This window comes from Lampetra planeri, chromosome 30 (assembly GCF_965212315.1).
Source record: "Lampetra planeri chromosome 30, kcLamPlan1.2.h2, whole genome shotgun sequence".
Classification (NCBI taxonomy): domain Eukaryota; kingdom Metazoa; phylum Chordata; class Hyperoartia; order Petromyzontiformes; family Petromyzontidae; genus Lampetra; species Lampetra planeri.
In genome coordinates, this window is record NC_136136.1 from 4,702,593 (window position 1) to 4,723,615 (window position 21,023).

General features: G+C 56.1%; 1 protein-coding gene across 1 annotated transcript in view; it reads right to left on the reverse strand.

The window, feature by feature from the left end:
* Positions 1 to 7,143: 7,143 nt before the first annotated feature.
* Positions 7,144 to 21,023, reverse strand: part of LOC144728824 (uncharacterized) — a 77,727-nt gene continuing 63,847 nt past the window's right edge. Inside the window, exons 13-17 of the mRNA XM_078608506.1 lie at positions 20,325 to 20,627; positions 14,913 to 15,044; positions 11,976 to 14,235; positions 8,370 to 8,505; positions 7,144 to 7,899 (exon numbers count right to left, since the gene is read on the reverse strand). Coding sequence (XP_078464632.1) covers positions 7,236 to 7,899; positions 8,370 to 8,505; positions 11,976 to 14,235; positions 14,913 to 15,044; positions 20,325 to 20,627 — 3,495 coding nt within the window. The 3' untranslated portion in view covers positions 7,144 to 7,235. The remainder of the gene's footprint in view (positions 7,900 to 8,369; positions 8,506 to 11,975; positions 14,236 to 14,912; positions 15,045 to 20,324; positions 20,628 to 21,023) is intronic.

A 21,023-nucleotide genomic window follows, 5' to 3' on the forward strand; every position in this document is an offset into this window, starting at 1 on the left:
ACTGCACCGTCGCGATCGTTATTTAAAGAATACTTCCCCGCGTTGGTCGGTGCGAGTAAGTGAAACACAACCTACAATCAGCTCCTGCTTCTCTTCGTAGACGTATGCTCCAGCGTGCGTTTGCTTACCTTCGGTTGCTGCTGCTGAGTTCGGCAGCGGTGCAAAATTCACGGGACAATAAAATTAAACAAAACCCAACACGTGCGTCACCGACACTGGTGGTGGCTTTAAAGGGGGAGGGGGGAATAAACATATTTAATCGGCGACGTTTCGGGCAATGGCCCTTCTTCATAGCGAATACGTCATATGAGATGCATCCATTTTTCAGTCCGCTCTCCACGCCGCGTTGGCAGTGGATGTTTGTTGACATCTGACTTCATCCACGCTGCTGCTGCTGAGCGGCGTGAGTTGGTGAAGGGTCACGGGGTGAGGGTGGGGGTGGAGCCGTGAGGGCGGGGGGTGGGTGGGAGGGGTGAGGGTGGTTGGCGGTGAGAATGTTTTTTTTTGCCAAACATTCGGACGAAAGGTAAATACAGCCAAGGCCATCAAGAGGGTACGACAAATCGGAGCGACCGCCCCGGGCCCCGCGCTTTGGGAGGCACCGCGATTCGACGTCACGGTGTCAGATGTCATACTTCTGGTTTAGGTTGACGGAGTCGGTGGGGTGGGGGGTGGGGGGCACACGTGATTTTCCCAGGGGCTCGCAGCTCCCCCCGGATGGCACTGAATACAACTGCCACTAACTACTATTACTACCCAGGTCAGTTTAACACACATACTTTCGAGACCGATATTGTCCATAATAGAGGTTTTTGGGTGTGTTGGAGAGTAAACCCACAACATCTACATCTTCAAAGTGTATATGTTGTGTAGATGTTGTGGGCTTACTCTCCAACACACCGGTGTGCTGAACTAGTAGCGAATTGGCACGTTCTGTGTACGTGACAAACCTCACTAATTGGCTGTGTCGGGTGGTGGCGGGTTTAACGACACGTTTACATTTACGCGATCTAACCCCCCCAAAAAACCCTCCATTACTACCCAGGTCATACCGCATGACGGGATGATTGATGGGCCGTGGGATGAGAACAGTGACGGAGTGTCATCCGAGGGATTAAACGCGTCCGAGGCGACGGCCACCGAGGAGATGGGGCACGTGATGATCTGTGCATCGTTGCGTCGCAGGATTTTGAGAGATGGAAACGTTTTTTTTTTTGGGGGGGGGGAGCCTTCATCCAGCGGTGGATAGACCATGACTGATTGCGATATCACGAATTACAGGCACGTCAGCACGCCTTGATTCTGTTTTTTTTTTAGTTTGCCGAATGAGAACATGGACAGACATCCCCTTGTTGTTAGTCGACGCCGCGTGGTGCGTGGGGGCAATTCGCCCATACTTCACCACCCGCTTGTCAGCGCTGGTTGATAAAGGTAGGTCGGGGGGAGGGGGGCTAGGAAGAGGAGGGGGGGGGGTGCAGAACAATTGGTTTGTCGCTGCACTGCCCTCTCCTGTCTCCGTCGTCTATTGCGCCTCTGGTGTCGACCCCTGGCCATGGTCACCCATCCCAAACTTTGGCCAGGCTCAAAATCCCGCGTTGAGGCTTCCGATGGTCTGAACAATGAAATTAATTTGTTCAGGCCGGTGGTTCTGAACCTTTACTTGCAGCCTGGGCACTCCTTTGGTTTCCAATCGTTAACACGTGTACAAAGTTAATGCACACATTGGGTTTGACGACACAAAGTTAGTTGGACTTACGTGCCCGTACTTAATGTGTCGTTTCGGCGATTTACCTTCTAAAGACATCTGGCCACGTCTCGCACTCCCAAAAAGGGCGTCTCGCACCCCCAAAGGGTTCGCGTGCACCACAGGTTAAGAAGAGCACGAATTGAACTTCGCGGGGGGGGGGGGTGGAAGCTGCGCGAGGGGAGGAGATGAAATGAATGCCACGTGGACTTAGAGACGGGGGTGTTGGTTGCTGTGATGGGCCGCGCACTCGTTTTTTTTTTCTGGCACACGTGGATTTCATTAGCGTCACAGTCGCACTCCGTCTGCGCCGCACAATTTGCGCGAACGACCGAATTGCATTAATGGCCACTATAAATACGGCCACACATTTACATAACGTAATGCACAAAACAGCGCCTCGTCGTTCGCGGGGTGGGTCGTGCTGGATTTGTTTGAACGTACTTCGCCGGCGGTTCAGTGCGGGTTTGGCGAAGTGTTGGCGAGGTGGAGGAGTCGTGGGGGCCTCAATACTGTGGGCCTGGAATCAAACTCGGGCGGGCGACGGTTCATGGCATGGTACCCAGTGAACGTCCACTGCTGCTGTAATATCAGTTGTAAGGGGTGCGACAATGAATCTCCTTGAAGGTTCATTGAATTACCGCAATTACAGGTCGCGATTCCATTGTTTACATTATGGTAAATCTAGCGGCCTCTAGTGGCCGGGTGGTGTGTGTGGGGGGGGGATCTTATTGACCCCATTAAAAACAGCGCCGCAGGATTGAGGGTCTCACCCTGGCGTCAAGGGGCCGTCGATTTTGGTCGGTGCCCAAATTCGAAACTGGTGCATTTCAGAGGTTTTGTTGTTGCTCTGGTTAAAAAGCATAGGCTTTACGATATCTGTGCCAAATGTCAGCTCTGCAGCGATTAAATAAGAACATCATTAGAATATACATCGTTCATTCAGTCGTGCTCATCTATATGCATTAGATTACACAGCGGTGACGCAACACCGATCCACACACACACACGTGTAGGAAAGATTATTTACGCAAATGGTGCGTTCGCAACATTCTACAATAAATGTAAAGTGGGCTTTCGCCGCGGTTTAAATTGTACCAACAGTCTGCGGATTATGAGACCCTCCTGAAAGTAAAAGTCGCAGCCCGTTCCTTGTGTCCTAATAAAAAAAAAAGCGATTCATACAAACGTGGTCACGCAGCTTATCAGAAGACACACTCCTGGCGGTATTAGATTTAAAGTAGTCGGAGAGAACGCGTGATGCACACCCGCGAATACGGTCGTGAGAATTACAGTAACGAGCCCCCCCCCCTTCAATCTCAAACAACTGTTAAAAATCTACTGAATCTGCTAAATCTACTCAATTTACCATTGCCGACTCTCGAGCCATCGGTGAGAATTTCACTCTCTCACGTGACAAGTGCCACTAGATCCCAAAGCTCGGCCGAATGTTGACTTAACGCGGTAGCCGGGTCACCTTTATGAGATCCGAAGGATGAATAGCTTGTCTGGGCACAGCCGCGGTATGAACCCCACGACCCGCCCGCCCGGCTTATGGAATAATAATAATAATGTTAAATATTTCGTTGCCCTCTTTGCGATAGAAACATCAAGCCGGAGCCGTGTAATTCCATACACCGTACATGTATAGAGTTACGCGCGCGCATAGTTCCGAGCCATGGAGTCAGGGCCACTGAACATCTCGGCAGAACAAACATTAAATTCTGTTCGCGAAATGGGAAAAAAAAATCGTGGGGCGCCTGGTGGGGGGGGGGGTTGGGGGCGGCTTGCGTCTAACCTCAAGCGGAACCTTTATGCATGTAGTTATATAACCTTACTTCGCGGTGACAACTCTGACATTTTCGCGGAAAAATAAATGAAATTAAAGTTCCGAGGCTGACCTGATGCCTCCGTGTTTCACGCGAGTCCCATAATGGGCACGCGCACCTGCACGTAGGCGGTCAGTGATACACCACAATCCAGGTTGGGTTTTTTTCTCCTTTCCCCGATTATAGTCTCTCTTGTTCTCTCTCCCTATGTCCAGGGCTATTTTCGCTGAGCGATGGGTGACGGTGAACCCAATCGAACCAACCGCTCCTCCCCTTCTCATCCCACCAGCATTTTGAAGAAACTCTCTGCTCCAAGGGCAGGCACAGCAAGGATCATAAGCGCGGCGCAAATTAATAATCAGAAATGCCAAACGACCCGCGGGTGAATGGTGAAATAACTTCAATCAGTGCCTCCGCATTTAACTCTGTGTTTTAGTCCACAGCATATATACTGGCTTAGCAAACTGTGGGCCAGTTTTGACTTTGTGACCAGATGTACTTGGCAAGAGCGCCCTCCATCTAGGCTATGGGACCCCTGGTTCAACACAAACAGAAATTTTGGATACCGATTGATTAAAAAGTTAAAACGTCGGTGTTCGTAGCCAATGCCAATGAACCGATTTGAGAAAAAAAATACCCCAAAAAACCTCACAAACGCACCAACACAATCACGAGCTTCAATTGTGCATTGTTTATTATTTACAGTCTCGAAAGCAGCAGCAGCAACAACATAAAAAGCACAGCCTCGGGCAAATGAATGTTGTTTAGAAAATAAAAAAAAATAAAGGAATGGTCGACTTGGAATTGATGCTCATCAGCGTGAAATACAACAACTTCATTTTGCCAAAAAAAAAACACGTGATTTTTATTTTTACAAATGCTAGCTACCCGGTTTGAAAAGTGCATTCAGAAAATAACACGAGCTTTCACATATACACTCACACACACACACGTGCGCACACACACACACGTGCGCACACACACGTACACGTACACACAGACAAAGAGATCCACCTGTAAGTCTGCACTTGGACTGTCGGGGCAAGTGCCGTTAGCGAGCATCACACGTACGCAGATATAAACTTATACAGACACCCAGATCAGCCACCTATAACAATCGTGGAATAATGCTGTTAGCAGGGTGGCGTGGGCCAGGAAGGCAGATCGACCAGGAGAAACACAGTGCCACCTCACCAGTGCCGACGTTAACAAACTCCCACCAGGCCTCCCGTTGTCGTGCAGATGACCCCTTTGGGAGGGGATTGGACGCAGCGGCTGAGCGCACTGCAACTCCGACCCCGACTGAACCCGAGTTCGATCATAAGCCACGACTGCCCACCACCACCACCACCCGCCGGCCCTGCCCCCTCCCCGGCCCCGACTTCTCTCCAACCCCACACAGACACCGTCGTGGTTGACCAGGTATGGTCAAACATGGGGGTGAGAAGAAGCGTTTCTTCGACTTGCCCACGAGCCGATGCGTGTAAACGGGCGCGATCTCACTTTTGTCCGGCTGCGTCGGCTCGGTGGAGAATTTTCACGACGCAAATTTGGTCGAAATCCAGTACGTGGCCCAACACATGCTACACACACTAAATATCTATTGATGAAGCAAGGACTGAATAAGGGCTGGAAGTGGTTGATTCTTTTATAAGCTAGGGGAGGCCCAGGCCAGGTTCTGATACCACTTGCCAGCAGTGTTGTTGAGCATCACGGGCCAATATTTGAACAACGGTGTCTACAACATTGCATCTGTGAGAAATAGCTTCATAGCTCTTCGTGTCAAGCTGTGTCGCAGTTGCGCCGTTCGTCCAACGGTTGCACAGGGATGCACAAAAGCAAAGTACCCCCATAGAGCCTTAACAGACTCGAGGGGCAAGTGCTGTTAGCGAGCACCTACGCAAGCCGGCACGGTACACGAGGGGGTGGGTGGCGACAGCACCACGCCCGAACGCCTGCCTCCCCAGTGGCGATGTTAACACGCCACGTGCTCATTTGAGGCTGTGTCAACCTATGGGAGGTCCGGGACCAGTTCAGAAACTGGGTCACTGGTGCTGGCCACGTGCAAGGAATCGAACTCGGCTTGCCGGGTTTGTAGAGCGGCACGCCAACTGCTGCGCTATCGCTGCTGCGCAGACAAACACACACACACACACCGACACACGCACCGACACACACGACTCTCACACAGGTGGGTGCAGGGGTGGGTGGTGAAGCAAAAGTCGTGGCTTCGTGCGACGCACACTTACGAGGGTAAGCGACGCGCCGCCCACGCGGAAAGCTCGTGCACAGAGAGCAACGGCAGGCAAGAGTGAGCGGATCACCACCCCCACCCCCCCAAAACCTTTCCCGTACCCCTCCCGCCCGCCGCGTGCGATCAGCCCGCGTACATCGAGGGTTTATGACTCCAGAAAACCGATTACCGGTTCGCATCGGCGCAGACGATGTTAATTCACGTGGCCCTGTGCAATCGGTAATCGGACATGAAAACAAGCAATTCCCTCCTCCTCCTCCTGCGCGTGTGTTATGTGTGGTGTGTGTACATGTTGATATTGTTTTCTTCGCGCGCGCGCACACACACGTACACTTAACGTGCGTACAAGTGCATTTGGCATTCAATTAAGGCACAGGCAAATTATGCTATAACACCAACGTAAAAATTGCTCTTCAAAAATGGGAACAACACAGTACATTCTCAATTGGTAATTGAACTCTCCTTTCCTTTGTGTACACTATTGCATAATTCAACAACATTACAAAGACCGTTAGAAATTAATTTCCCGTCTGCTAGCTGAGATGATGAATTTTAAATTGCCTCATTTTCGAGAACCCAGATTTCATGCTCGGCGGAGTCCTTCCCCGCTGCGATGGAAAACTTTACGAAGCCACTCCGTACGGAAAAAAAAACAAGAGCGCCGGACGGGTTCACGGGGACAGAGAACCGCACGTTGATGACGCTAGGTCCCGCCAACGTGTAACCCTCGTTCGTGTTCACATGGCACGCTTCGTTCGAGGCAACCGCACGACCTTGCCAGGCCGCTCAATTTTGTGCGACGGCTCCTTGCCACTTTCACCGAATGCCGCGCCCGTTAGCGTGCGGTCAAAAGTATCTGGAGTTTGTACGGGTGTTATAAAGTTCGTTAAGACATGTGCATTCATTTCCCCTACCCTTTAAGACTGCGCGCCCCTTGCATTTGTAAGTTAATTAAATTATAGCGACAACAACGCACGCTCGCACACCGTTTGTTCCTGCCGCCTCCGTTCAGCCCCCGACGCGTGCGCGACGATGCAAACGTCCCCCGAAACCGCTCAGCCGTATTCATGGGAATTCACATCGCAGGTGCTGCCCCATTCCGGGCTCTCGACCGCCCCCCCTCCCCCGGCCCCCCCCCCCCCGCAGTTACGCGTGGCTCTGATAGGTCAGCGGCTGAAACCTCTCCTTCAGCTTCCGCACCAGGCTCCGCTCCGAGGAGCCCTGGGCCTTGTGTCCCGGCACGGCCGGCGCCCGTTTCCCGCCGTCTCCCGCGCTCCGCCCCTCGCTCCGCGTCCGCTCGTCCCCCCCGCCGGTCTCGGCGGCCCGAGGGGTCTTTGCTGCCGTGCCGACGGTCTGGGGCCCCGATAGGTCGGGCGATCGGATCTCCACGTAGTCCTCGCTGTCGTCGTCATTGTCGACGAAGTTGCGATGGTAGTTCTCCTTGGCCCTGCGTGGCCCCAGCGGCGCCGCGGCACAGCGGTCGAACGCCGCCGCCGCCCCCCCAGGCCGCTGCGTGCCGCCGTCGCCGAGAGGCGCCCGCCAATCCGCGTCGGGGCCGTTCCACGACCAGATCCGCGGCTTCTGGAGGTGGCCGGCCGAAGGTCCGTGCCCCTCCGGCGCCGGAGAGCCCCCGGCGTCCCCGCGCCACCTCGCGCGCGCCGTCGCCAAGTTTCCCGTCGACTTGGCCGGCGACACCACCCGGGTTCCGTCGCCGTCGCCGCCGCCGCCGCCACCGCTGGCGCCGCCCTGGTAGCGCAGACGCAGGCCCCACACGACGGGCCAGCCCGGCGCGTCGGCCGGGAGCCCGGCGCGCGAGGGGGAACACGGCGGCGTTGCCGACGACGAGGAACGGGAGCCGGCGCGCGACGAGCCGTTGGGGTCGGGAGACGAGTCGGGGCGGCGGAGCGGGGAGCAGGCGGGAGATGTTGGGGGGGGCGTGCCGGGCAGGCGACGCCGCCCGCTCGCGGCGGCGGCGGGTGGCGGGGGGTCGAGGTCTGTCGGCACGGGCAGCGCGATGCCCTCGCGGATGATGATCTGGCCGTACGTGTGCATATGCTCGGCCATCCTGGCGCCTGCCGTTGGGGAAAAACGAGACACAAGGCAAAAACTGAAAATAAATGTGATCACAGTATCGTTACGCTGATGGTTATTTGTTATGACGACGATGACAACCATGATAATGATTATAATAAAACAAATTCTCGCAAAGATTGTGATAATAGTGTTATGCTTATTAACATTAATATAATTATGCTAATTATGATGACTGTGTGATAATGAAAGTGACATTTACTGTAATGATGATGATGACAGTAGATAGACACGTAACGAATATTACAATGTTGGTAGCTGCGATAACAGTATGATGACAACGGTGACGATTGCTCTGTGATGACGACGATGATTACCATCGCCGTTGATTACTACAATTGCTACCGTTTTGATTACGATTGCTTTGCCACGACGGACGGACGAACGGATGACGACGACGATGACGGACGGCCACATTGCAACGACAAACGACGTCACCGCCTCGGCTTGCCTATGGTGCCGCTGTTGTGCGCGCTCATCTCGAGCACGGCGGGCAGCGGGGCCACCTCGGCGCTGCCCTCCCTGGCGCCCGTCACCGGCCGAGTCCGCTTGATCCTCATGCTGTACTCGCGCGCCAGCGTGTACACCTGTGCGGGGGGTGGTGAAGGTGGTGGCAAGTCATCAAATTCATGACTCGAGTCTGACTCGAGTCCAAGTCACATGACTCGAGTCCACATCTCATAGGTGGGACAAAGTCATTGTTATGCAAGTCCAAGTCGAGTCGCAAGTCATCAAATTCATGACTCGAGTCTGACTCGAGTCCAAGTCACATGACTCGAGTCCACACCTCTGCAAATAATAATAATACATTGTCATATTCATGGGCAACCCCCCCCCCCACTACCATGAGCTTGGAGCACCGGTACATTTGTACCCACTTCACGGACCTTCCCCCCCCTCCACGTCCTCTACCCCCCCCCCCCTCATCCACCCTCCCCCATGTGGCCAGCGCACAGCCACGCCACTCTCGCACACAGAGGCAGGTGCGGTGTCGCAATCCGGCACCTCGGAGGCTCGGGCTTCGGTGGGCTACGGGGTGTGCCCCCGGAGACGGGAGGCACAGGAAATGGGTCCGTGCACCCATCTGTGTGGACCTGCGTGGGCGTTACCTCCTCGCAGTATGCGTCGGTGCGCTTTCTCCCCAACCCCCCCCCCCCACGCCACCGCGCTCTCGTTTCTCGCACGACTTAAAAAAAGAAAACTGGAATTGGTCAACAGCGCGGCTGAAAATATTATTTTGACGTTCAAACGTTTCCTGGAAGGATTTAAATATCATCAACGCAAAATGACGGCACAGCGGACGTGGACACAGATTCGGAGTGTAACGATGCTTCTAAAAGAAACAAAAAACGCTGCTCCCGCTGACGGCACACACATCGAGTCGTTTCAGCAAGTAGGATCCACGTGGTTTGTAATGGGCTAAGGGCTCACCTCCGATTCGCACGGTTGGCTACGTGCGGTGCGAGAGAAGTTCAACGTACACACATGACCCACGTAGCCCCGCGAGTGGCTGCTACCATTGACGGCAATGGGAAATAACCCATCGATTCTTGAACCGAACCCGTGACCTTGAATCGTGACAATGCATCGGGTCGCTGGGGTTGGGGATGGGAATAGGGGGGGATGATAAATTGTTGGCACCTCCACCACACACGCATGCCCGGGCACGCACGGGCACGGACGCAGCACACGTGGGCACGCACGGGGAGGCATACCGGGCGCGAACAGCATTGCACGTGAACATAACAATGATCATAATAACGTACAGCCCATTCTCAATCCAACTGCTGGATGATTAAGGTGTCGACCACGCTGTGTCCGTCATCGGGGCTGTCTGATCATACCTCGCACCACTCTGGCCAAGCGTGGGTTGGTGATGGGGAGGGGAGCGGGAGCCCAGGATCGGTTAGGATGTCACTCGCCACTGATGTCAGCCCTGGCCGGCAATCCGAGGATCATTGGGTTCATAGTGCAGTGCTCTAACCACTGCACCGCCACTCCTCTGCAGTATTATAAATACGTATAGACACATACTGTCCAATTAAAATGCGATGTTAACCGTGGTCGAGATTTTAATTCCGGCAGCCAGGGGTCATAGTGCACTGCACACGGTGCACTATGACCCCCGTGTGTATAGATGTACACAAACAACAAAGATCCCCCGTATAGCCTAAACAGACTTTTGGGGCAAGTGCTGTTAGCGAGCACCTATGAAGGCCGGCAGAGCACACGAGGAGGTGGGTGGCCAGCAGCACGCCCGGCTGCCTTTGTCTCCCCAGTACCGATGTTTCACACTGCACCAGGTGCTCATTTACGGCTGAGTTAACCTACGGGAGGGCCCAGGACCGGTTCAGATATACTCGTCACCAATGTTGGCTGCGAGCGGGAGTCAAACTCAGGTGAGCGGGTTCGTAGCGCAGCGGCACGCGAACCACCTCACTTACCGTTCACCGCACGTGCGCGCACACAAAGACAAAGATCCCCCGTATAGCCTTTAACAGACTGTCGGGGCGAGTGCTGTTAAGCGAGCGCACGCACGCACACGCGTACTCACTCGCTTGTGTCGAACACACGGGGGGAGCCAAGAGAATCGCGCACGCGCGGTCCGCGTAGAGAACACGTGTGGACACGGACCGGGGAGAGAGAAAGGCGCTCGCACCAGGGGAGAAGCGAGAAGCGGCGACACGTGCCGCCAAACAGCGGCGGAGAGAGACGGCCACACAGGGGAGCGCGGTCGGACACGCGCGGCCGAGCCACGGACACGCGCGGACAGCCCACCCTCCCGGAGGGGGTGTTGGTCGAGCGAGATTCAATTTTAAATCCACGGAAGCCGGGGCTAAATTAGTTCCCGCTGTGTTTCGCTTGGTCGGACCCGTGGTGGGTCCCCCGTGGTGCCTACCCGTGGTACATCCCCCGCGGTGCATCCCCGTGGTGCATCGAACGAGACGGCTTACTCTTCGCCGTTTGCATTCGAGTCGTCGGTTGCGCCGCGCGAGGCGAATGGGGTCGCGGCTCTCCGCACCCCATGAGCGGAGTAAGTTATAATAATATTTTTTTTTATATCATAAGCACGGAGCTTTCTCCGCAGTCCGCTTTTCAATCCGATCGCACGGCAGCCGCCGGCCACCCGCGACTCATTACGGCGTCAAACTGTCTCCACGGACGGACGCTCAGGTGGCTGCGTTGTGGCCAACAGTCGTGGTTTTGTTTTTATTGCAAGCCGGGTGGAGGGCCGGGAGTCGGGGGGGGGGGGGCGGGGGGGGGCTCTGACAGAGGCAGCTGCGGCGACTGCCGAGAGACGAAAATGAGCGAAGCATCGCGGTGGAAGCGGCACGACCGCAATCGCCCCCCCCCACCACCACCACCCCCCCCCCACCCCACAACTTCACACAATCAACGCTAAAACGCCCCTCTTCTCCGAAAGGCGAACAACCGCGCACGTGATTAATTTATTCACTATTTTGGCACATCACGGCAAATTCGGCGCGAGACGATGTAACGGCTCGGAGCCCTGGACTTGCAACAAAACCGGTGAGAGGTTGCCGGACCGGTTCCATCTCCCGGAGCGGAAATTGAAACAAAGAGCAAAATCACACTCCCCCCCTCACCCCCCCCCCATTGCCCCATGCCTCTCTGTCCACCCAGCGCTTATAAATGGCCGCGGCACGGTTAAACAATCTGCAGATCGCACGTGGTGGGGCTAAAGTGTGGGTAATCGCACCCCTTCAGAGATGTCCGACTGCCGTGGAAAGGGAGGGAAAAATATCCTCTCGGGGGGGGGGGGTCTCGATAACCTTCCCGAGCGGAGGCTCTTCCGCCAGCAGTGGCGTGGAAAAAGCAATTGCAGGGGCTGCCCCCCGGGTTTGTCCTTTTACAAAGGACACACCTGCGGGGCCTGGGGGGCCTGGGGGCAGGAGAACAGCGAAGATGTCGACTCTGCCCCTGAGTGTGGGTGAGCTGCGGGTTACACTGTGGGGGGGCAGGGGGCAGAGTGGGGGGGAGGGGTGCGGAGGGGAGGGGGGCGGGGGGGGGGTACGCATCGCGCCAAACCACGTACCCTGCTCTTGCTTTTGTCTGCGGAGAGCCTCGCCGCCGCCGTCGGCGTCGTCGGCGGACTGTCCACGTCGTACATGGACCGCGCGCGCCGCGCCGGCGAGCCGGCCCCGCCGCTGCGCCGCCGCTCCCCCTCCTCGGAGATCACCTCCGCGCTGGAGCAGAGCGAGCGGCCCAGCGGCCCCCGCGAGGCCTCCCCCGCCGCCGCCGCCGCCGCTCCCTTCCCGGATCCGCCGCCCCCCCCCGCCCGAGCCGCTCAACCGGCCCAGCTTCTTGCGCCACAGCCTGGCGAACGACGCGCCGCCCCCGCCGTCCGCCTCGTGGGCGGCGGCCGGCGACTCCGCGAGCGACGGGCCGATGTCGCCCGCGCTGAGGCTCCGCGGGGGGCTCTCCAGGTCCTGCTCGGCCACGGGGAAGGCGGCCAGGCTCGAGGCGACCTTGCCGTGGTCCCTGTAGTAGCTCTCCAGGTCGTCGCACAGGTCGTCCAGGTTCTTGCTGCAGTCGGTCGGGTGGGCCCCGTGCCCGTCGTACGGAGGAAGCACGCCGCCGCCTTGATTTATCGCCGACGGCCGCCGCCGGGGGCTCGCCGCGTCGCCATTGTGCCGCGCGGCTTCCGAAGGAAACGCGGCGTCCAGGTCCACCTCCCCGTAAACATTCTCTTCCTCCCCCTCGGAGGGCTTCTCCTGCAGGGTGGGCAGCGGCGGCAGGGCGCCGGAGGAGCCCAGGCAGAGCAGGTTGTCGTAGACGCTGCCCGACGGCCAGACCCAGTTGTCGTACACCGCCTGGACGTCGGCCACGTCGAACGCCTCCGCCCCGGCGCGGCTCGGCGACGGCGTCTTCCCCGCTGCGCGAGCGCCTCCCCGCGCCGCGCCCGAGGCCTCGTCCGGAACGTCGGCGGGGAAGCCGAACGATCCCGCCGGTGCCGGCCCGGCGCCGTTCTCCTCCCCCTGTTTGATTTTCTGCAGCTGCTGGGCCCGCACGAAGATGGAGTTCCGGACCTTCCCCTGGGGGATGTGCGCGAGGCTCTCTCGCCGCTTGACCGGGGCGGCCCCCCCCCGCGCGTCCTCGCAGCCCTCACGGTCGTAGTAGTTCTTGATCTTCTCGATCAGCTGCCTGTCCTTCTTGGACAGCGAAGAGGCTCGGCTCAGTTGCAGCGTCCGCCCGTGGGAAGTCGCTCTCGCGAGCGTGCCGCCGACGCCGTCGCCGTCGCCAACGTCGCCGTTGAAATCGTGCCACCATTCCGATTCGGTCGAAGTCACCCCATTGCCGCCACCGTTTTGGTTCAGGAGGTGCGGCGGAAGCGGCCGAGGTTCGCCGCAAGCCTGTTTCACGTCAAACTCCTCGCCAAAACTGTCGTCGCCGCCGCAACCCTCCAAAAACTCTTCGACTTCCTCCTCGATGATGCCATAGCCGTTGGCGTGAGGACCGAAGGGTTCACTCGGGCGATCCATGGGCGCGGGGAGAGGGCAGGGAAACCCGTTGAGTTCCGTCGCATCGCGCAGGTTCCAAGAGACGCGATCGGCGGCAGCGTCGGCGTCGGCGCGGGCCCCGCGTTTCGGCCGTCCGGCGGCGTTGGCCAGGACTTTGGCGGGTGAGCGCGGCGAGAGTGGCGAGTAGCACTGCTCCGCCACCGTCTCCTCCCCCTCCTCGGTGCTGCTCCGTCGGCTGCTGGCGCTGCTCGGGTTGGTCGAGGTCGGCGTCGCGAGCGCCTCCTTCCCTTCCGCTGTCGCCGCGGTGGTGGCGGTGCTGGCTCGCTCGTCGGGCGGCGTATTAGGGGGCGTCGCGGAATCCCGGCCGCGTTTGCCAGCGTCGCCTCCGCCGTCCTTCGCTCTCGTACCGTCACCCTCTCGGCGAGAGTTCGGCGAGCCAAGCGTCGAGACATCACGCGTCTCGCTCAGTTCACGCGCGGAAACGTCCGCGGTAGGATACCGATCCGGCCAATCAACAGCAGCCGTTTCCACTCCGAATTCTTCATTGTCGCCATCGTCGATGTCGTCATCATCATCATCATCATCGTCGTCGTCCTCGAGATCATCCCCCGACGACTCTGTGATGGCGACATGATCCGAGTCAGTGCCTTTGTTGTTGTATGCCAGACTCAGAGAGCGGCGGCACCTGGGACTTAAGAGAGGCCTCAGCGTGGGCCCCGGGCTGGCTGCCGCATCGCCGTGGTTCAAACCCAGAATCTTTTGCAGGCCCTCGGTGTCGTCTTTCAGAAGCGGCATCTCTCTTGCCGGGGAGGGAACAGTGGGCTCGGCCGGACACTACAAAACAACAGACACACCGCAACAACAATTTCAATGCGTATTAGGCATTGCATTTTGTCATTAAACCAGTTTGTTTCGTAGTCCACGTGTCCTATTAGAAATCCCAGTTTCCTGAAGATCTCACAACGGGAACCTTTTGTCGCCAACTAAGAGGCAATCCATCGCTCTGCAGGTCGGCGAAAAGAGGCCCAAGGACTGGTTCCAGACGTTACTCGCCATCGATGTCACCCGTGGAAGGGAATCGAAAATTAAGGTGGCCGGTTGCAGAGCACAGTGCCCTAACCACGCCACCAGGGCACTCCCCCATGCCAAAATGTCCACCCCTTCTATTTACGTTTTCCGTTCGGAGGCGGTGTCAATGATGAATGGGGCGAGCGGTGTTTTAATTCGTACTTGTGCACGACTGCCAACACGGTCCTTTAACTTTTAATTCTGTTTGACGGAAGACCCATTATTCACACATTTAATAAACAGAACATAAATCATCCCTCTAACCATCTCACTCCGCCCGCCCTCACCCTCGCATTCCACCCTCGCAGCAGGCGTCGTTCGTGATCCGAGACCGTGAACCCATTTACTTGTCACGACGACGCTCGAACGACGCAAATGTCCCCGGACGATGCGGAGATGGGGGACAGTGGTGGGGGGGGGAGGGGGTAGTGGTGGAGGGATACCTGCGCTGTCGTGAAACCCTGACTGCGTCCGACATCGATGGAGCCCAGTGGGGCCCGGGAGGCAACCTCATCAGCATGAGGGGTCATCGCCGAGGTCACCCCTGCCGCCGCCGCCGCCGCTGTTTCCTCGCTCTGAAACAAACGTAAACAAAAAATGTTTTACCGCGGTGATTCCAGCCGGGTTTGGCCTGGGAACCGCAGGGGACAGGCACCGTTAGCGCAAAAAGAAAATGTTTTTATTAAAGACAGTAACATTTCAGACACTTTACAGAAGTGGGTTTATTATTAGTGTGATCGTAGAGTGGCCCTTAGCTGGGTATAGTACATCAACCAATTAGGACTGTAACACGGACAGACGTAATAATAATTTGTCCACCTTTCTTCATAAGTGAGACGTGCTTCGTAACATACCGCTGTGTGGGGACGTGCTGGGACAAGTGACTTCTCCACGCTGGGATCTTGACACGCGTACACTTTCGTGTGTTTGCGCGCGTCCACGTACGCGTGTTGGGAGCGGTGACGCAGTGGTTAGCGCGCCGCGCTACGAACCCGGGAACACGAGTTCGTGCATGGCCAACACCGATGACAATTATCTGAATCGGTATTGGTCCTCGCCGAGGTCGACTCAGCCTAAAATGAGTTCCATTCTCACTCATGACTAACTAATATGAGTGACAAATATCTAAATCGGGTGCTGGACCTCCCCTTAGGTTGACTCAGCCTTCAATAAGTAATTGGTGCCTTGGCGACCTTGGTAGGTGCTCGCTGACAGCACTTGCCCCAGCAGTCTGTCAAAGCACGGTTGGCTATGTATGGTGCGAAAAAAGTTCAACATAAAAGGCTTATTGGGGGGCTGGGAGGGGGGGATGTTTGTCGGTGTGTGTCAAACCACAGATTTACTCCATAATCAAAAATAAATGTAAAAAAGCCATATTTACCTTCAAAATTGCACCACGTGTGTTGTGTAAGGATGATATTACAATGTTGACTGTGAGGTTGTCTAATTTGTGGAACGGTCTGTAAGCACACATCACTCCCCCCCCCCCTCTTTTTTATGGTGGGTGTTAACACACAAGCCTCGGAGTGCGCCGATGCATCTACAATGCCCTTTTATCTAACCAAGGAAGAGCTTGTTATCTCACTTGCACAAAGGAGGCATGTTTAACTGCAGCTGTGTAGGTACCGGTAATTAATTTCTTTTCCAATTTGGTTACTGGGTAATTTTCTCATCCGAGCTGTGACTTTGGCACAAGCAGTGGGCTGAGAGCCGTGCTAATGATACCTCGCGTTATCGCGGCGTGGATTTAAATAGCCTCCAAATGCGACCGCACTGCACGGACGGCGTACATAAACGGTGGGCCGATTTTATTTTCTCAAGATTATCGGGAGGGGCAAATTCGTCATGAGCGTGGATTTGAACGGAGGGGCAAGGAGGAGCCAACGGCACGGGTGGCAGAGAAGGGAGTTCCAGACCTTGGGGGACAAGAGGAGAATGAGCGACCTCCCACTGGGCACATGTTGACTTGGCTGGCAACGATGCCGCTGACCTTTTAACGTCCACTTTTCGCGCAGCGGTAACACGCTTGCTCCTCGCAGCCAGAAGGACCTGGGTTTGATCCCTAACCAGAGGTCACAACCGGGTACCCGATACTCGTACCCTACCCGATACCCGGCTACCCGTACCCGGCCGGGTACGGGTACGGGTAGCCGTTTGCGACGCTGGTGCGGCCGGGTACAGGTAGGCCGTGAGTCACCGGTGAGTAACCGTTTGTCACTCATTTCGGGTAGGGTACGGGTACGGGTAGCGTACGGGTACCCATACCCGGCCGGGTACGGGTACCCATTTGCGACCCTGGTGCGGCCGGGTACGGGTACGGGTAAGGAATCAAAACCCGTTTGCGACCTCTGTCCCTAACTCGGGTGCCTTTTTTGCCTGGCGTTTGTACGTTCTAAAAGCCTTCGGCCTTCGTGCGGCAGTCCGGGTAAATAAGTAATTATCATTATTCTAATTGTTGCAACAGAAGGCGAGCTCTGTCAACTCCCTGCACAATTACCGGGTGACATAAGAAACCGACTGATGCCAGCTTCAATTAATCCAAAGCTCGCATCAAACACGCAACACGAGATGGCAAGCTGCAGCCTACAGGCGAACTGCAGGCTGGCGGAGCACACACATTGTTCTGCACAGGGACAGCTGCCACTGGGATCCCCTGGGTTCAGGGCGCAGCAGGGTAATTGAAACGGTTGAGATCAGGTGTGATCAAAGTTGCTTTGTGTTGTTGAGGCATTTAAGAAAGTGCCATGTAAATACTAACCTTTATCCTTAATTGCGCTCGCGGTTTGAAGATGCTATGGATGACGTCAACTCGGAATGCCGCTGCCGCGAGAGAACGACTCGGAGGCGCGAGGATGAACTACAGACGAGCGCCGTCATATTCTACCACCCCCAAGTTCTGTGGTCCTTTATATATGAAGCCATTAAGGTGTTCTTGCCCAATTAATTTAGTATTGACACGTTTAACCCTTTCCAGTTCCGATGACCTACATGTACGTCCGCGTACGTCATCGGTTTTTCTTCCGATTCCGTGCCGATGATCTACATGGCGTACACGTACGTCATCGGTACGTCTTCATTTCGGAAGATGCAGTGAGGCTCCCACAAGGCCATGCGTGAGGGCGTGTGGCACAGTTGGGCGCCAGCTATTATAGAGTGCGGTCGTGTCGCTACGGTTCTCTGCGGTGAGTACAATGTCTTTCAAAACAATGACGCTACTAACGCTGCGTTCCGAGATTCAGTGGTGAATGGAACCCCCACCCTGCAACTGGCAGATGTCTCCAAACAGGAAAGGCTTAAGCGTCAAATGTTTACGGGGACAGGTCCAGGAAGGAGATAAAACAAGAAAGAAAACTCGTGCACGTGCACAGATTCTGCAACGCTCTCCAACATGGGTTTGTCCTCCAAGGTACATATAATTGGCGATGCGAACATAACGATTCAGGCAAAGATGACATCCCGCCGCGCGGTAAATGTTGCGAAATGATGCCGCGCGCAATGACGTCACCGAGAAGGGGAGGGAAGTCACGTGTGTGCGTGCGCCTTGACCCGAGAGGTACACGCCATGAGCGCCGGTTTTTTGTTCCTCACTTTTCACAATCCTTTGATCGATCTCACTCGTCTTCGATGGGGCGAGTCGCTACAAGCAACCCATATTTATATCGTGCCCTGCCCACACCATTCTGACACTTGCGCTACGCCCATTTTAAACCTTCATAAACAGTTTGCCTTTAGAGGCTAACCCCTCTGTTTTTCTCCACCTGATGACGATCGCTTGTGTCGCGATCGGAACGTCGTAGTTTCTTCGTAATTTCTTTTTAACCTATCTACGTGACTTTACCGGAAGACCCAAAGAATAAGCATATTTATATTCCTGTGCCCCCCCCCCACCCGCCAATAGTTACAGACCAACGACAGATAGACGGGAGTCAATGCACTAATGGGTCAAACCTCAGTAGAATCCCAAGTTGGAAAGCGTTAAAATTCCACGCGCGGCACGCGCTGTGCCAGTGGCACAGGTGCCCCCCCCCCACTCCCTCCTTCGCAAATGATATTAATTTTCTGTGACCAAATTCCATATTTCCAAACAGACTTACAGATATGTAAGCAATTTGCCGGAACACGATTGTATTTCTCCGCGTCCCCTCCTTCACGTCACGCGGCTGACGCACCATTTCCAGTACACGGCGGCATTTTATTTATGCCCTTGAGAAAGCCATAAACCACTCGATCTTTAAATAGATTTTTTTCCCACTCCCCTTCCTCAAATTGTTCGTGTTTATGAACCCCTATTCGACGCGCTCCTGCGTTCTCCTTTGGTCTCTCACTCGCCATGGAACGGTGAGGGGGGGGGGGGTAGAGCGTCGTGGCTCCCGAAGGTGATCAAATCAGCCCCATCATCATCGTCGTCGTCAATGCCATTGTTTCCATCATCGCCACATCCACCACATCCTGACTTCTATCATTACCACTGGCATTGTTTCCATCATCAACACCACATCATCACCATCGCCACATCCACCACATCCTGACTTCTATCATTACCACTGGCATTGTTTCCATCGTGATCACTAACTCCATCAACTCCATGATCATCATCAACACCATTAGCACGCTCACCCTCTCACGCTCACTCTCTCACGCTCACCCTCTCACGCTCACCCTCTCACGCTCACCCTCTCACGCTCACTCTCTCACGCTCACTCTCTCACGCTCACCCTCTCACGCTGACCCTCCCACGCTCACCCTCTCACGCTCACCCTCTCACGCTCACTCTCTCACGCTCACCCTCTCACGCTCACCCTCTCACGCTCACCCTCTCACGCTCACCCTCTCACGCTCACCCTCTCACGCTCACTCTCTCACGCTCACTCTCTCACACTCACCCTCTCACGCTCACTCTCTCAAGCTCACTCTATCACGCTCACCCTCTCACGCTCACCCTCTCACGCTCACCCTCTCACGCTCACCCTCTCACGCTCACCCTCTCACGCTCACCCTCTCACGCTCACTCTCTCACGCTCACTCTCTCACGCTCACTCTCTCACGCTCACCCTCTCACGCATGAAATCCCGAATCAAGTCCGGATATGAACTGCGCCACACGCTCGTGTTTTGATTCTCGTCTCGGTGTGCTCCACTTTGTATTCCTTACACCTCACAGGTCTCCCCGGACAATAAGCAATGTTCTCTCAACGGGATCTCACCTGGTTGTGCATAAAGGTTACTCGTGAATGTAAATCAACCCACGCGGACCCCACACCCCCCTCCCTAATAAGGACTACTGGGGCAAGTGTTGTTAATGAGCGCATGGCAAATGAGAGGCTCGGTGTGGCCAGTGCCGCACCTCCTTCACCTCCGCCACCGCTGATGCCTGCACACCATTGCCAGTAACTCGTTGAAGGATGAGTTGCATGTATGTATGTATGTTGAACTTCTTTGACCTAGATGAGGATCAAAGGAGGTTCCATATTCCACTCACGCCTGGTTTTGTCCATGACTGACAATCAAATGTGGGTGGGCAGCAGTGCAAAGCCCTCATGCACCAACACAGACAAAACAAAGACAACGATCCCCCATATAGCCAGAATATGCTTTTGGCGTAAGTGCTGTTAGCGAGCACCTTGTCTCCATTGTGGCGACGTTTGCACATCGCACCAGGTACTCATTCAAGGCTGAGTTGACCCAGGGGAAACCCAGAGACCGGTTCAGATAATCGTCACTGGCCAGCAGGAACCGAACTTGGGTCGCCGGGTTCGTCTTGCAGCGCACCAACCGCCCCACCGCCGCTTCCCCACCAGTTCACGCACCACAACGACGCAGGCGACGCCAACGCGGCCGCACGGCCCTTACACTCACCGAGCCCTCTCCGCTGCTCCGGCCGCGATCGCGAAGCGACGCAGCGGCCGACCCCCGGCGCCCGGCGTCGCGCCGCAGCGAGGGGGGCGTGGTGCCGGCCGGTGCGCCCTGTCCCCCGTGGCCGCCCGGAGACCACGGACTCCCCGGATCGGCCGAGTCGCGGGACGGCCGGCGGGCGATGTCCAACCGGGGAGATTCGCGGGGCGGCCGGTGAGCCGGTCGCAACGGATCGTGCGGTGGCAGAGGCAGCGGTGGCGAATCGGAGGTCGCGTTCCCGCCGGGCCTACGCGCGGCCGCCTCGGGCTGCGCACGGATTCACGGGACGAGAGGGAACGTCGGCGCCCGCTGCCGTCAGAGCGATTGACCCGCGATCAGAAATCGCAGGAATCAGGAGATCCTATTCAGCCCCATCGTCAATTTAGAGCGGACAAAAAACTGAGTGGTACAGCTTTTGTCGTGCAGAATGAAAATGAAGTTCCCACCGTCGCACGGGTCACTTTGAATCGTTCGATTGGCTTTGATTTGTGTAAGTATTGCACGTTATATTATACAAGGGTCACATTAATACATGGGGTTGGAACGGTGGTGCAGTGGCTAGCGCACTGCGCGATGGATCTAAGTTTAATTCCCGGCCATGGCTATCCACCATTAATGATCGACATCTGTACCGGACCTGCGCGCCCCCCCTGCCCCCCCCCC